The 18860-nt window shown below is 28.6% G+C and overlaps 1 protein-coding gene and 1 long non-coding RNA gene across 2 annotated transcripts in view; one reads left to right on the forward strand and one right to left on the reverse strand.

Moving 5' to 3' along the window:
- The first annotated feature begins 603 nt into the window (after nucleotides 1-603).
- The window catches only part of LOC113555701 (glutamate decarboxylase), a 32007-nt gene continuing 13750 nt past the window's right edge, over nucleotides 604-18860 (forward strand). The window contains exons 1-4 of the mRNA XM_026960214.1: nucleotides 604-646; nucleotides 1355-1591; nucleotides 13948-14145; nucleotides 14304-14422. Coding sequence (XP_026816015.1) covers nucleotides 604-646; nucleotides 1355-1591; nucleotides 13948-14145; nucleotides 14304-14422 — 597 coding nt within the window. The remainder of the gene's footprint in view (nucleotides 647-1354; nucleotides 1592-13947; nucleotides 14146-14303; nucleotides 14423-18860) is intronic.
- Nucleotides 3180-11414, reverse strand: LOC113555495. Its single transcript, XR_003405396.1, has 4 exons — nucleotides 11101-11414; nucleotides 3714-3772; nucleotides 3527-3587; nucleotides 3180-3463 (listed from the first exon to the last, which is right to left on the reverse strand). It is a non-coding gene; the product is annotated as an uncharacterized LOC113555495 (long non-coding RNA).

Genomic DNA, 18860 nt, shown 5'->3' on the forward strand with positions numbered 1-18860 from the left:
TTTTAGAATATTGTATATCTTTGCTTATTAATACACACACAGCTCAAGATACAATTATTTTGAATAAAAACAATCTTAATTTTAAACAGTTTATTATGAAATAAAATTATAATTGTGTAGATTAATAAAAATAAGTTGCTTAAAAAACTCTAAACACGAATAATAAATTTAAATCCATAAACCATAATCACAATGCTTAAGCACAATTTTTCCCCGGGTTGTAGTTGGATAACACGGTCGAATAATACGTTGTTTCAAGTGAAAAACTTTTCGGTCAGGTCATGATGCTTTCAGTGCACATACAATTCAATATCTAAATAACTTGATAACTATTACATACGCGTATTGAAATCCATTGAAACTCACTCTACCTTACTTGTATGGGTTATTTCCGATTATCAACAATAACTTAGTCATCGGTGGTCGGTTTAGATTCAATTAGACTTTTGAAAGAGGAAAAAATAGTAATAATAATAAAAAAAAAAAACCGTTACATGTTTTCCTCAACAAATGGGGGATGAAAGATTCCTATTTTACGGTTGGTCACACATTTTAATATCCGGCGTACGTCGTTGATTTTCGCTCGACACAATACCGGCAAAAATGACATGGATTATTGGATTTGGACCCATAAGCCCTGCCCAAAGTGGGTTCTATTGTATCGCGGTTCTTGATAAAATAATGGTTTATGAAAATCCAATGATGTTTCTGTTGTAGTATACGTCGTGTTTTAACAGAGGCGACGGAAAACAACAACGACATATAATAATAATAAAAGCCATATATAATACAATCTATTGACAATTCGATTTGAACTTTGGCATTATTTAAATACCATTGGTTTTAATATTTGATCCAAAATCAAAAAAAAAATTGACAATAGAGCTGTTTAAAATTTTTGCTTTCCAAATAAAATTAGTAAGCTATTTTGTATACATATATATAATTTTTTCGTAATCATAATTTATATAATATTAAATTCGGATGCTAATAAAGTCGATCAAAAATATTTTATTGAAGGAAATATTTAGATAGCTTTAAGATAAAAACTTTTTAATTAAAATTTTTAGTTCAACAATAACAATATAAAAATTTAAATACAAATATCCGATAATATTATGTATAATATTTAAAGTTATTTTAAATTTTAATAACAATATCATTTTTAATTTAAATCGATTTAGTAATTATTAAGTTTATAGCGTGTATAATGCATATATTACTAAGACTTTTTACTGTACATTATTTTTTTAAACATCTTAGTATGTAAACATCAGTTGAAGTTTTCTTTTAAAATACAATTTTTTTACAGAATTTTATATGATTTACAAATGTCTACCATTTTTTTTTTCAGATTTATTGCCTCATAATTTATCTGGACAGGCACAAACCAGAGAGTTTCTTTTAAAAGTCGTTGATATCTTAGTAGATTACATTAACGACGTCAATGATCGAGACGAAAAAGTATTGCATTTTAAGCACCCCGAGGAAATGTTACGACTGCTGAAATTAGATATTCCCAACGAAGGTGTGCCATTGCAAAATTTAATCGACGATTGCAGTTTAACACTCAAGCATCAAGTAAAAACAGGTAAGAAAAACGTTTCATTTTTATTGCTTTTCTTAAAATCCGTTTCAGTATTTGAACGAGTGTATACGGTTGTTGTACAGGATTTTATAAAGTTCATAGTCAAACGCGTATTACTGTTTTTACATAACATTATATTACTATACATTACATATACATACATTATAATATATTATATATTTAATATAATATATATTTGGGTTTATGGAGAAACACATGTTCCCAATGTATCATATTATATGGTTTCAAACTTTGTCGAGGGATGGGGTGTGATGATTCTGATGACAAAAACACCCTTGATATTAGTGTTTTGAGAACAAGTGGTGCTCTACACATCATATTGTGACCGATGTACGTGACAGCTTTTAACGCACGAAAGAGCAATCGATTTTCAACAAATACCACTGAACACTTTCAGTACTCGATTAGATTGTTTGATTATACATTATACTGATGTATTATTTAACATTAACACTTTTATAAATATATATAAAGGTACGAGTAGTAGTAGCAATAAGTATTAGGTATTCTAAACACTAAACTTGATGATTTAAATATTGAATATATTATGTAATATTATTATTATATCATCGTTCATTTTTATCTATCAACTGCGCGTACAATATAATAAATAAATAATATTTACTGTTACGCCATTACGGACATTGATATAACGTCAAAAAATTACCGAGAAATTAAACATCAGACGCAATCTAAACATTGATTTTTTTTTTTTTTATGTAGAAAGTAATCATTGTTTTGGAAAGTATTAACCTTTTTTAAAATATCTGTTATTTAAATTTATTACAAAACATAATGTATGATGACATATATTATTTTTAATTCTATAATACAAAGTAGAATAATTATTTGAAAATTTTGATTTAGTTAATTTGTTACTATTATAACGTTGTAAGTATTTAAATTGTATAGTTTAAATTTAGTGAGTTAACATTCTTCGAAGTTTTCTTGTACTACTCCTCTCTATTCGTAAAAACACTAAAAACTTTTATTACAACAATGTGCACTTTATTCTATCATATTATGAAGGTATTTAAGTTATGTTATAAATGTTACTATTTAGCTATACTTTAAAATTTAGGTATTTCCTAACTTAATATAACATTTTATTAGTGGTTGAAACTTTGAAATTCCAGAATTTAACAGTGTCTTGAACTGTTTTCAAAATAATACGTTATAAGCATCCATATATGTTACTTTTGATCAAAGCATGAATAAAATGCAACACATTATCTATACCTAAACATTAGACACTTAGTCTAACAAATATGACATTACATTTGTATGAAATTTGTTATTAAATCAAAAAGCTAGTTTAGCACTTATTTTCTGAATTAAAAAATATTTATATCTTATTTTTAATGAGGTACTCATTTATGAAAGTAAATATATGCATAAGTTAGGTAAGTATATGTCTGAATGTTGTATAAAGCATATGTTTTTATGGATTTATTATTCTTATAGTACACAAAGTTAATAATATAGAAAATAATAATGTATCGACAACCATTGCAGTAGCCATCGACAATATGCATAATATAAATAATATTTTATTATGATGTGAAAAAGCAAAGTACTCGTGGTCATAACGCGCATAATGTATTTGTATAAAAATCTTCACCACGGCTGTTGTGTATATTCACTTGGGGTGAAATCGTTTTTGAATAGTAGTGGTGATTGGTTGGCGAGGGGTGTTATCACCACTGACGTCTGTCGTGTGCCCGCAGTGTAAGTGTGTTCGGTGACATCCGTCGTGCCACGATGTTTTCATTATCATAATCTTGAATCGGATTAATTTCCTGGTACGTCGCGTTTCCGACCACCCCTCGACATTACCCATCCTTAAAATGACGTCTGGAATGATTATGATAATAATTAAAAACAAATTGCAGCGTATACTCGAGGTACACAAAGTACAAGTAATAATGCACACGAATTCTCCGAGTGGCGTCCACGATTTCCCATTTACAGTTCATCACTGCAACATTTTGAATCATAAATCCATCAGAAACTCGCATGGTATAAAATCTATTTATTTATTATATATATTACATAATATAAACATAACTCCAATTTATTATTTTATCATGAAGTAGGTACTTACCACTCGTACACGCCCTTTTACGTATTATGTGTACAGGACGTATAGTGTATCAGGAACATCTGGAAAATGAATACAATAAAATTACATTTAAATATTATGTCAGGTCTTCTATAAACATTATGTAATACGTATACTAGTATACATAATATAAAGTAAATACTATCTAGCTACGAGGTAGGTAATCCACGTAACTGAAAACACTAGTTTTCTAGCTTTCTAAGTCAACTTTAGTCTTCTCGAATGAAAAATATATTTTCTTTATCATAATGGTGTTTTACATTTATTTTTATTTTTATAATAGAATTAATTATGATCTTCAAATTTATCTTTCTCGTTGATGATATAATTTTTATAACTACATTTTTGTTTTATAAATGATATCCCGCTGTCGTGTTTGATGACTATTAATATATTAGTCATTGGCTATATTCATTCACTGTTCGTTATGTTACTTGGCACACATTCTATAGTAAAATAATTTTATTAGTTTTTATTTTGCAGACTCCTATTGGCCCTATTTATATCTATAATCTATTATATCACTAAAATATTAGCATGTTCATTTTTAGACCATGCGTATATGACATCCATTTATTATTATATTTAAAGACCACAACGTAAAATAATAATGGATTTTAGGTAAAGGAATACAATAATTATTTTTGCATATTTCAAATCGATTTGACTAAAATAGATATTTCTATATATTTTATGCAGTGTACGAGTGTTTTCTGATTCAAATCTCAGTCACGTCTATATATAATAATAACAGATACGATTCTTTTCAATTTATGTTAATATAATACAAGCAGAAAATTCTACACAATATAATACCATCCATCATCGTGCATTTCTAGATAAAAAATAAATATATTCTCATCAGCCTTTACAGTATTCCTTTAAATCATTTTAGTATAAGTAACTTGATAAATTTTTCTTATTTTTTTTTAAGAGAATGTAATAATTTGGCTGTATTTTATGCCGAACCTTTTCTTTGGCTTTTCACCTTCATTATACGTAAACATTTATGGGCCCCGGTCTAAACTTCCTTATTGTTATTTTTAAATAATATTATATTATATCATATTACTTCCATAAAAGCATTAGATATTACTTATGAGGCAGACCCTATTTTTGTATGTAGTAGCACACACAGTGTGCAATAGCAAATGACAAATGGACGAAAAAACGTTTATGTTTACTAGTTACAAGCCTTAAAAGATGTTTGTCTAGATAGACTAAAAAAAAAAATGGTGTATAGTGTGTGTGTGTATAGTATCAAAATTTACAAAAAATAGGGACTGTTATGAGGGCATAAACGTAGTAAATCCTATATTAAACTCAAATAATAAAACAAAATTAAAAGTTGGTATATCTTAAGGTTTGTTTTAAAAAAAAATTAATAGAATAATAGAGGAAAAAAATCTTAACTTTATAATAATAATAATAAATTATTAATTATTTCATATTTACATAGGAAAGATAATTATGAGTAGAGTTAAACTCTTCAATTTAATAAAAATAGCTATGGTTTTTGATTTTGTTAAGTACAGTTGGTTGAATAACTATCTATTTCTATAGTACGAATCAGTTGCGTGTACAGAATTTTTTTTGTGGATGAGCCACAAAAGTTAAGTCCAAAATGGTTTTACCCCCTTCCTCATATTATAATTTTATCTATTTAATTTTTAGTGTTTTTATTCTAAATGGCTAATTTTAATACTTTTATAACAAATGGTAGCTTATCTTTTATTAAAACATAAACTATATGATATAATTTACTTTGGTTCTTAGATATTTCATTCCTAGATTAACCATAAGCAAAAGAATTATAATAGAAAAAATTATGGAAACAGAAACAATATTTAGAATACAATATCCTGTATAATACAAAAAATAAATCCACAATTTTTCTTTAAATATTAAAATCTTAAATTTTTATTGAAATACCTAACCTAATCAAAACAATTTATTTTCTCACTTTAAATTAGATTTTCATTTTTTATTGAGCATTGGACTTATACTAGTATAGTACCAATAAAAAAATGTGGGTGGATACTTGTCTATCCCTTAAACACGTCACTGGTACGAATTGTAGTAGAATCAAAGTGTTAAATTTTTGATTTATATAAAAGCTGAGATTTCTGTAAAACCAATAACTCATCTCTCGTTCCGATCTAAATTTAAAAATTAATATTGTATCATTAACATAAAATATTTATTCTCAATCCTGTCCGTGTCATACTAGTTTCTATTTGTTCATTATTTCAGTGTTAATATGTTTTTGTGTATAATAACGATGCCTGCATAATTACCCATCTGGTATTCGATGATAAGAGTGAACCCACTCAATCAATTTATACTATTTACATTAATATTCATGTTACAATCCATCATCATTTTGTTTAAACAAATCAACGTATTTCTGTTTTGTCAAGGAACAACAACTATTGCGAGGTTTACATGGAAGACATTGTAAAAAAATGTGTGTTTATACAGCCCTTGATTAGTTTATTATTACACACACGTCATAACACAGTTGGATTCGATTAAGATATTATTCAATATGTCTGTAAATTATTGTTCTCTATTAATGATCACAATCTAATCATTTTTATTTTTAAGTGACTGGGAGCCGGGACTCCGAGGACCTGTACAGGTACAGCTCTATGGCTTATAAATTGTAACTCACTCCAGGATATGTGTGAGTTATTAGTTTTTATGAGTATATTATAATTCAGTCAATATCTATAAAATTACTAAACAAATTGCTTGGTGATACCATGCTTTACCTTGTCAATCAAAAAAATTTGAATATGTTTTGAAGTAAAGCAAATTAGATTTTTTCAATAATATTTTTTTTTTGTACGAAATATATATATAGAATAATTATACCCCCGCGGGTTTGAATTTTCATTTGATATTAATAATTTTTAGAAGTTTGGTGCTATTGTTAAGATCGCTAACAACTTATTTTTTTACTGATTTAATTTTATATAGTAGACTATTTAGACAATCCAAGCTAGTTAGTTGTATCTTCCCACCCAAACAGCCGAAATTTACTTAGTTTATAAGCTACTGACATCAATAAGTACTAGATCATGGATCTTCAACCTTTTTATGCACATATTATTTTTTACAAATATTATGGGTCTTATTTGTAGTAAATAACTAAAAACATGTATTTTATACAAAAAATTAATTTATAATTTTAATGATAGCATTTTAAATTACAATAACTGATAACTGACATTGTTTTTCATTAACTAATTTTTCTATAACTGATTGGATCTGAGACGATACAATCCTCAGCGAGTTTTCTAAATGAAAGTTAGTTAATCAAGCTCTAATTTTTGAAAAACAAAGGTATTCTCGCTGGTAGACCGTTACACATAAATTTATAGTTGGTAGGTATATGTACTAAACTATTAAATTGTATTATTTTCCGGGAATATTATCATCTTATATTGATGACAACGAATGCCGAAAACAAATGTCAGTATACGTAAATAAATTTTAAAATGCACACCTAAGTATAGTAAACATAAGTTTTAAATGAAAAATAAAAACGGATTCACGCGAATTACAGTATACGTATATCTCCCTCCCTCACACAATTGTAATCAAACTACGGATGTGCGATTGTGGTGCGGGCGGTAGCGTCGCGTATAGGGCGGCGGGAGTAATGTGCCGTATGATTGTGCGCCGCAGCCGCCGCGGGATTACGACGCGCGAGCGGTTTTACCCGTATGATGTGTGCGCGCTGCGCACGCCCTCCACGGAATCCGCCCGGGCGCGCGCGATTTGTATAATACGTGCGCGCTATCGTCCGCCCGCCCGGCCGCCAGCATAAAGGGCCATTAGCCAACCGGCCCGGAAAAATGATCGCGAACGATTTTCCCGGACGATTGTCCGCTGCAACCGACGGGTCACGTCAAAGACCGCTCTCACAGTCCGCTGACGATGACGGTTCGCCGTTTCTCCGCGATCCGCGACAATCTTATACACTCACCCCGCATCATCACAATAAAACCAGTGCGCGGTGGTGTTATTTAGACAATATAAGACAAGGGATGAAAATATCCCTATATATATATAATGAAATTTTTTGATTTTAATTTCAATTCCGGTTATCGACGTTAATTTTTTTCTGATTTATAAATTTGAAATAATATATTATAATATAATATACAATATAATCAAATACAATCAATTTTAAGCCCTTACGTAAGTTATAAGTTCGCGTATTTTAAGTTCAATATCAATGTGATAATAATATAGTTGCCTGCTTATTCAATTGGTTGACCTGAAAAATGAATATACTTTAGACAGGGTTTGTGACCCAGATAAAAATATGTATCTTAAAAAGAAAAAATTGAAATGACGTCGCACTGAATAAATACTAAATTCTAATATTACAGTAATATGAGGTACATACGATTAATACGACCGTATTAAAATAAACAAAATGGATTACTGGCGATGTGACTATATTTCATCGACACATGTATCCGATCACGCGCCTACTTCTCTCAACCGGACGAAGCACTTCACACATTAGTATTTTTTTTTGTTTTTTTTTTGTAAATGCTTCAACTACACAGAGTAAAAATAAGTTAATAGTAGATAAATAGACAATTTTTAGTTAAATTAAAAAAAAAAAGAAAAAGAAGAATAAGATTATTATTATTATTAATTTATTTCTCCAGAAAAGAATTTTGATTTTTCTTTAGAATAATTGTACTAATTACAGTAGATATATATTATTAATCAAAAGATAACAATACAAAAAAGGTTAATTGAGTTCAATGAACAAGATACACTTAAATTTATATGAATATAGAAACTAAATAGTCAGTTTTTTTGTCGTTTAAATAATTGTTTTAGAAATTAGGATAAATCATATTTATAAAATAAAAATATAATATACTAATATTACAAAGAATATATTTAATTAAATAGCAGAAAAATGCATTAACACTCTAGGTATGACATGTGTGTCATAAACTGTGCATAGCTAGTAAAGCGATAAATTATAATATTATAAGCAATGACTGTTAATTATTGTGGCCTTTTTTTAAAACAATAAAAATATTTTTTTTTATATAATTAATATATTATAGTTAAGCATTATTCAATAACGAGTTATAATACTATACGATTTAGTTAATTATCTATTTGTTGAATAAATTAGTTGTTGTCATCAATCACTGTAGGTATAATATTATGTACGTTCATCAATTTTAATTACAAATTAATATACTTTAGTCAGTTTAGTCCCTTATGCAAAAAATAGTTATTCGAAAAAATAAAAAATAAATGCTTCAAATACATTTGTTTAGGTAACAGAAGAGCCGACAGAGGTACATGAAACCAATATATTATTATTAAAAAGAAAACAACACAACTAATAAAAATAAACAGAAAAAATCATATACAAAAAAAAACATCTTAACGATATATTATAATAATAAGCATATTATGCTTTTCAAAAAAAATTTTTATAATTCTAGAACCGCATAAAGTGTTAATGCAAGCAAACTTTTTGTACGCTTTAAACTGTAGACTTTAAATATATTGTTAATATACTTACCGAAAATGTTAGTATTTATTAAAATTTGACACACAAATTTAAATATACTAATAATAATTTCTTATAACATAAACCAAGTTATATTTGAGTCATTCGAGATTTAGAGACCTTTTTTCCAACACATACTTGGGTTAACTAGACTTAATGTAGCAAATCGATTAGTTAGTTAGGAAATAAATGTATTAGAATAACTGAATAACCTATTGAACAAACACTGATATACTCAAATTCATAACGAAATAATTCTGCCCCGTTCCGCCATGCAAACCGATCAAAATCTTATCTCGAAAGTTGAAATATATCGTTGCTTTCGCAGACTTGTGACTATGGCAGTAAAGATTCCCATCCAATTGTAGGTTTCTACTTATCGTTATTTATCAGTAACTTTTCTTTTCAATAGTAATACAAATAATACCATTGCATTGTGTCTACAAGACGAGATAATGAACAATAAAAAAAATTATATAGCTGGTATTTTTTTATAAAATTTTTTTTATTTAATAAGTTTTTATCACATATATTAAATCCATGGAAATCGGAAAGAATGTTTTCAAAGAAATACGCCCTAATGCTTGTCCATTTCTTATCTAAAAAAGAGTACGCTTTTCCGAGCATCTCATCATTGTGACTCGTAACGCTTAATGTCGGTTTTGTAAACGTACATAATTTATAATATTATTATATCGTGTGCTGAAAACTTTTCTAAGAAAAAATAATAAGAAAAAATACTAAGAAAAACTATTATTGTGTATAAAATAATTTCCTAGGAACATTTTAATCTCATTTCCAGTACTTTGGGTTTCCGAAGCTTTTAGAATTTAATGTTAAACTTTTTGGATTAATAGTATTCAAAATATGTGATGTAATAGCGTAAAATATAAAAATTAAATATGAATTTAATTTTGTAAATTTATAAAACATTAAATTATTTTTTTAATTATATTATTTTTTCTGTATAATATTATAGCTTAAAGAATTAATAAAATTTAAATTAAAACCATTCATTAAAGCTAATATAGTATTGTAAATAATTAAGTTTGGTAGTTATTATATGTATAAATTAATCTACAAAATAAATAAATAGTTGTTAAATTAAATTTTTATCATTTAAAATATAAAATTATATAAAAAAAATTTTAGACCATTTTTTATAATTGGCACCTTCCACCTATTAAAATAAATTTATTAATCAATTACTGTATTTTTTTAATGTCTTAATCCTTTAACATAGTTTTATATTTTATTTTGAATATATAATGTAAATAAAAATAAAAAATTTCATTTTCTTATATATTTATACATTAATCTTTGGAAAATAAATCTACTGTTGTCACTCTTTTAGCAATATAATAATATTTCAATTTGATGAAGAAAAATTAATTTAAATTCAATTTCCCGCAATTATTAATTTTTATTTAGGTATTTATTATTTTTAAACTCAAACTACATTTTATTTTCAGAGTAATTTCACTCAATGTTTTTCTGCACTTGAAATATTATGCTTATAACGTAGGTAGTAGGTACCTAATCGAAGCATGAAATTACAATAACGTTTATGGCGTGGAAAAGCAAACGTAAAGCTACGTTTTAGTAAAAAGAAAAACACAAATAAAAAATAAAAAAATCTAAGTTATATATTATATATAGGTATAGTGGGTGGTAAAAGAGTGATGACTATTCTGTGTGACAGACGTTGACTAATCGCCAAAGAGAGGCTACGAAATGAACGACTGTTCGCGGGTTACGTATAAAATAAATATAAAAAAACTTAAACACATTGTATATACACACTACCTGCAGCGGCGACGGTGTAAATCCGATTTATTTCCCGGTCACATCGGAAGTATATGTGTTTTGCAAAAGAATCTGAACGAGGGCGATCCGTCCGAAGGGATTGTGTGTATACCTATATATATATATATATATATATACAATATATACTTTTCGGTAAAAACGTACATACGAAGGAGAGGAAGTGTGCGAGTGTGTGAGTAAGGATGGGCTATTAAGTGGTCCCAGGGGTGGGTGGTAGTTTGGAAGTTCTTGGTATATGTATATATATATAATATATATAAATGTATTAAACAGGCGCGGTGAAAGTTTCGGCACGCGCTCCGGTGCATGATTGATGAGAACTGGCGTTCAGTGTTAATGACGTCTAACAAGCTGCTATTCAAACCGCTCGCTCTTATCGGCAAACCTCTTTGGCGGGGGCGGAGGGATCAATGCGGTGGTGTGAGGAGTGGTTGAGTCTGCCGGCCGAGTGGGGACTGTGGCTGTGTACATATAATATAATATACGGCTATATACGTCGCGTCGCTGTCACGTGTGCCGAAGAGATTCAATGAAACAATATTATTTATATATATATATATATATTTTTTTTATGTTATTTATTTACACCAAACGTGCACGCTCCCGGACGCACCCCCCCCCCTGCCCCGCTATTTCGTGCTCGTATACCGATCAAAACCAGTGCATCGCGGTGGACCCGGCACCGAGGGGATGGTAGCAAAAAACAAAACCGATGATATACGACGATAACCACACAAATATAGATCGATCGTTTTCAGTCACGACGACTTCGCGATCGTCGCTCTCCCCAATCTCTATATTATAATGTATTATAATAGTATATTATTATTATTGTATACTTGATATTATTACGGCGGTTGTTATCGACGCGTGCCGTCAGCTATAGTTCCGGCCCGCCGGGAACGCGCGTTTCCTCGAGATAGCACGGTCAGCAGCGTCGCGCACCGTCGTTTCCTTAACGAAACAAACCTTATAATATTATAAATAATATGTCAGCGCGACGACTGAAAGCTCAGAGTTATATTCACCCGATGAAATATCGTATCGCATATTATTATTATAGTATACGTACAATAAAAAACAATTTTTTTGTTATTTTTTTACTTCCCCAAAAAAAATCGCATTGTAGCCATGTATATAATATATATTTGATTCGCCGAGGGGACTTTTGTACATACATCGCGATCACCTCGCATATATATTATACAAATTGCTATAAGGGGACGATCGAAATTGAAAGCCGTCGCAAGAAGAAAAAAACATAATTTAAAGGATACGCGTATTTAATTAGTTTGGTGAAACGTTCTAGCTCTATATATATGAATTAATCTCCGTGCTTCATTTGTGAATACTTTCTTTCGTAAGGAGAAAGGGAAAATCTTCAAGAATGTGTATACTCAGTGCATTATTCGAATTTTCACCGTAGGCGGCAGGCATTTTAGACGAAAGTTGTGGATATCTACCCATTATAATATAGGAACAAAGTTAATACACTATAATATCAAAACTTGTAAAATATTATACAGAAATAATAAAATAATCTAAACTGTTTGAATATATTTCGATTAGGTACGATTCAAATACAATGAAAATACATATACTATTATGACTGGACAATGTCTGTTTCCACCAAAAGTAGACCTTTCCTTTTCCATCAATATCCATTTCCACCAAATAAGATATTGACCACGTTTTCATCAAAATAACCATATACTACGTGTATATTAATAGCTACATACATCTAACACTTTTATTTTAACACACACAGTTGTAATCTACAATTTAAACTGTGCAACCTTTTCACTTGTTCATAAAATATTGTCCCATTAAATATTATCTTAGTTCATCGAAGTGCGATAAAAATTTAACATACAATATTATACATTGATTATAATATGTGTAGGTATACGTATATTTATAAAAACTCGCGAAAAGTATATTCTGCAGTTTAAAATAAATATAATTTTTTCAACCCAGCATTATTATGTTAAATACATTTTTTACTGTATTAAAGGTTTTAATAAAAGCGTAGTATACAAATTGATTTGGTAAAAACGTGGTTAAGTTTAGTGAAAACGGATATTGGTGGAAAAAGGAAAAATACACTTTTTGTGGAAAAGGGAAAGGTCAACTTTTGGTGGAAACATATTACGTCTTTATGGATACCTACATAATACATTTATTATGATTTATTTTTTTATAAAAATCTTATTATTATTATTATTATTAGTTTCTCCTTATACCTATATTTATTTTTCATTTAAAATTAATATTATCTTTAATTTATTCTTCTAGTTAGTGTATTATAAAGTTATCCTATGTAAAAAAAATTTCAACTTGTTGTTAATCGAATACTGCATTTTATTCTGTAACTGGACCTAGGTCCATGATTTATAAAATAAATAAAACAGTTATCTATTATAAAATTTAATGAAATACATATCCTTATTTTAATATAATATTTAACATTTTTTTTTAAGGAGTTTTTATGTGAAATTTATTGATTATGCATTAATTAAAAAAACAGTCATATCATTATTTAAAAAAAGATTATATTTTAATACTTTATGTAGATACTATATTACACAATTAATCACTAGTATTCTTATAGGTGTGTTTTTATACTCAAAATTCGGGTTTACCTACCTATTAGAGCATAACAATGTTTAAAAATAATATAATCTATTGCTATAAGAATATGGATCTTTCACGTTATGTAGTGATACACTCATGATAAAACTATATATTATATATTATAAAAATAAATTATAATCATATATACCGTGCATTGTATATTTATATATATAAGTTGTATTTATATTGCAGGACATCCGAGATTTTTCAACCAGCTCTCATGCGGTCTAGACATCGTGTCCATGGCGGGTGAGTGGCTAACAGCAACAGCAAACACGAACATGTTCACGTACGAAATCGCTCCAGTATTTATTCTTATGGAAAACGTGGTGTTAACCAAGATGAGAGAAATCATCGGGTGGAAGAACGGTGACTCGATTTTTGCTCCAGGTGAAATCAATAATGACATTATAAAATATACGATTAATAATAATTATTCATTATTGTGGTGTTCGTAGTTGGGAAATTGCGTAATTTACGCGGGGAGGGAACAATTATTTTTTCTTGATTTAATTTGATTAAATATTGTAATTGCGTTTTCCCTGTAGGTGGATCGATATCGAATATGTACGCGTTTTTGGCAGCCCGACATAAAATGTTCCCGGGGTACAAAGAACAAGGACTCCACTCAATCAAAGGACAACTGGTCATGTACACATCGAACCAAGTGAGAACCCGCAATCCGTCTCATACAATATACAATTACAATATTAACTGTACGAAATGTTATTTGAACGTTTTCGAACAGCTGCTGTCTGTCGCACGTGTCACGGTTTTCAAAAACGTATAGGGTGGGAATAAATGGGTTAAGTCGCTTCGACACTGATGAAATAGGTACCTAACGTAGAATCCGTTTACACTGACGCGGGCAGACAGTTTTGTTTGACATGACGTGTGGCAGACAAATGAGAGGATTAGATTACGATGGACATACATATATATTATTATAACGTTCTCTGTACATAATACAATATTATTTTTATCACCTACAGGCCATTTTTGTATGGATAACACGCTTATTGTCAATAAATCGTTGGTAATTTTAATGCGCATCTCGCAGTAGTGCGTAATAAACTGTATTATTTACTTAAAATGAATAAGTAGCTACATGCCTACTTGATATAGACTATTGAGGTGTATGATATATTACCTAAATTTGTTGAGCCGATGATTCTGGACTTGCTGTACAAGTTCGATAATATTTACTATTTATGACACCAAAAGACACCCGTATCTATAATTTAATACTTTTATAAAACATACAAACATACATACTATTAACGTATACTTTGATAAATAATAATAGCCAACTGTAAGTAGAAACTACAGAAAACAGTTTATGGATTTTCAGTTTTTCGTATTTTTTGTAAGGAAATTAATAGGTATTAATTTCGTTGTTTTATTGTGATTTTGTGAATATGTGTGCTTACAATTTTTCATTGACTAAAAGGTATAATAAATACTTATTTAAAGATTAAATTATCTAAGGCAGCTGTTGAGTAACTTTAAGGTAAAGAATAAATCAGAACTTTTGGAACATTTTTCTTTGTATTAATTTATATTTTTATTTTGTACACATATTCGACCTGATTAATTACTCTTTTTCAGAACTTGTATGCGCCCTTTATTTTGTGGTGGGTACCCTTATTGTACATTTCTATAGTAACTTTAATATGATTATATTACACTTTTGGTCTTATGTTCAATGCAAGTAATATAATTGATTCAATGTCAAATTATAATAAAATAAGTAAATGCAATTAATCTAGTAGTGATGTTATAGGGGAGTATCTGGAGTATAGTATATAATAGAAATCAATAGAAAATCCCTTTAAATTTAATACATTTATAACTACCTTTATATACTGTTGTATACATTTGGTATAACTTATTATTATTTTTGTCTTTTTTTTGTTTAATTTATTAGTTCAATTAATCAAATATATATTTATGTCAAATTAATTGTCGTAATAATATTCCTACATGACTGTAGTCAAAATATTAGTACTTATTAAGTATTAATTAAAATACGCATGTTTATATCTACATACTATTTATGGTTTTTTAATAATTGTCAAGGAGGATCTCATTTATTATTTGAAAAAAAATCTGACGTTTGTATAATAGTACAAACGCCAATATTAATTTGAACGAGGGCAGGCACACATATTTATATTTTAATAACACATCGCTCGACATACACAAAACAATCGACGGTTTCTGTGATGCAAATGCATGTGGTGCAACGAACTAGAAATTAAACTTCGCGCACTCGTCTACTGAAATGAACAATATGTGCATAAACTGTGTGCGTGTGAGTGTGTTATACTTCCGCCCCTAAGCGCTGCAATGCCACGCGCATTACCATTATAGGGGTGTATTTTTATTTTTCTGATTTTTTTTTTTTTAATTTAAAATAACACAAATACCAGAGGCACCGACCATATATAAAAATACGACTAGTGACTACTCGGTCGTGCAGCATTATAGATTTGGAACACCGCGTGTGATACGTAGATGATATAATAAAGATATATTCTGTTTAGGTACTATATACGTATCAAAACTGGTCTTAGGACGTATAATATTAGTCGATAATCAATTTATAGCCTTTACACCGTTCCAGCTTAGATAGATTATGTGCTTATCAAAATAATTCAACAATATAATTTATAAATATGTTAAAGAATATCGGATTTTGTTATTGGTACTTCCAGTTTTTTCTCGATAAACTGAAATATCGCGAAGTATAATAAAGCGTGGATACGGTCCGCAATTTATCGTATATGTGAAAATAATAAGTTAGAAATATTTTAGCATAATATTACACTCTTTTTTAGTTAAATACTTCAAGATATTCGATTATTTGATTATTAAAACTAAAAAACAAAACATGTTTCAAGATATTTTACAGTTAAATAAGAATCAAAAAAAAAAATTTAAATAGGTAAGTACATCTTTTAAAAAAAAAAAATGTAATAACTTAATAATATTTTAGGTTTTGGTGAGCTTTTATTATTTCCTTTATTCTTAATATATGTATAAATACGAGATACCCATGTTGTAAAAAACGTTTAACCATTAATATTATAATTTATAACAGTCAGTGGCCTTGTCTGTACCGTGGACCATAGTATTGAACAAATTAAATTGGTATAATATAGGTAGCATTGTGTGAGATGAATATTTGATTTTTATTTAAATACTTAAATCGACATAAAATCGAGACTATTTATTATTTAATTTAATGATTGTATTTAAAATTATATTGATACACCATTTTTTAGATATATTATCCGCCCTCAGTGTTCAGTGAAAAAAAAGACTAGATTCTGAGAGAGATATGAATCATATTATACTGGGAATTTTTGAAAAATGAATTTAATAGGCTTTGCCTAAGCTTTAACGTAAATATTGTTCATATAGTTAAAAGTTATTTATTTCAACATCAATTTTATTGACGAAAAATGGAAGTATATTTATTGAAATTTATTAATTTAAAATTATAGATGCTATCTTTATAAACTTTAATCATCGATTAATCATAAAAGTTTTTTTTTCTCAACGCTTCATACCACGAATTTTGATTTATTATTAATATTTTACAGTTTTAATCATTTTCGAGCTGGCACAATATTACAATCTATTTTATTCGATTTTATAGTACGATAATATATTCTTGCCCTAAAGTAATATTTTTATTCGTCATAAAATATACGATCGCAATGCCGAATCGTATAAGTATTATAATATATATATATAAGTCACACGATGTATCTATATATATATATATATATATACTTTTTCTGTTCAGCCTAAAGCCTTAAATCTATATATATATATATTAAACAGACGGTTTTTTCATACCCTTACAGTCTTACAACTATGTATAAGGGTGCGTGAGCACCATTTACCGCTCTTATGATTTCCGTCTACCCGAACAGATCGAAACGTTGAGGCGTATATACAAGATCGTGACAAGAGAACGGCTCCAGATGTTGCTGTGCCAAAGCACTTAGAATTTTGATTCGCTTGAGTAACGCGATGGGTTTTCGCTCACAACAACAATAATAATAATGTGTATAACAGAGTCTAAAACAAATCTATTGTTTTCTGCGTATTATGTTATAATGTGTAGAGATACCTACTGCAGTAGTCCTGCAGGTCACAATATGACATCTTTAACCAACAAGAGTATTGTGGTGGTGTACGTATATGTCATATGTGTGTGTGTGTGTGTGTGTGAGAGAGAGAGAGAAACAACCCATTAAGAGTTAAGAAATTTTACATGAATTATAAATTTATTACTATTTAGTGTTTTATGTTCATTATAATTTGTATGTACCTATCTGTGATGTGTATATCCGCTACCTTCCTAATAAGAGAAGTGTGTTATACATAGAGCCATGTTAATGAGTAAATGACAAAAGGGACATTTTCCAGGAGGCGCCTCACTTTATTTAATAAACTATATAGCCATAATCTGTTTTCACACATTTTTAAAACTCTATCTGAAAATTGGTACACCATTTGGATACAACTTTATTGGAAAAGGATTTTGATTTTTTAATTTATTATAAAACGTCCTCGTGAATTTTCATAATTGTGTACTATATTGTTGGCACATTATTATTTTCCTATAATATCCAATGAACAAAATTTTTACCTCCTTATAAAGACGTACAGAATACACTGAATTATTCCTAAACAAACGGTTGAACGGATAACAATTAATAGTAATTTCACAAATTAAATCGGATATATTACGATATTCAACTTGTTATTTATATACCACTTGCGGTTTGTTTGAGTATTTAAGTAATTTTTAATGTCACAGACATGAACCGTATATTTTATTAAAACACGAATTTATCTGACATTTATTTTACTTACATAAAATTTAACATCAATAATTTTATAGCTGTTATTCAAAACTGAACAAATCCAAAGACCAAAGTCATCAATCTAATTTTCAATACACGTTTATGTCAAAAACTGAATGACGTCATATTAATTTGTCACCCCTAAAATATTTCCATTCAGAGTAATATTGCCACTTCGCATCATACTTATTATAATTATTTCGGTATCTATACAGATTTTTG

The sequence above is a fragment of the Rhopalosiphum maidis genome, chromosome 3 (genome assembly GCF_003676215.2).
Source record: "Rhopalosiphum maidis isolate BTI-1 chromosome 3, ASM367621v3, whole genome shotgun sequence".
NCBI lineage: Eukaryota > Metazoa > Arthropoda > Insecta > Hemiptera > Aphididae > Rhopalosiphum > Rhopalosiphum maidis.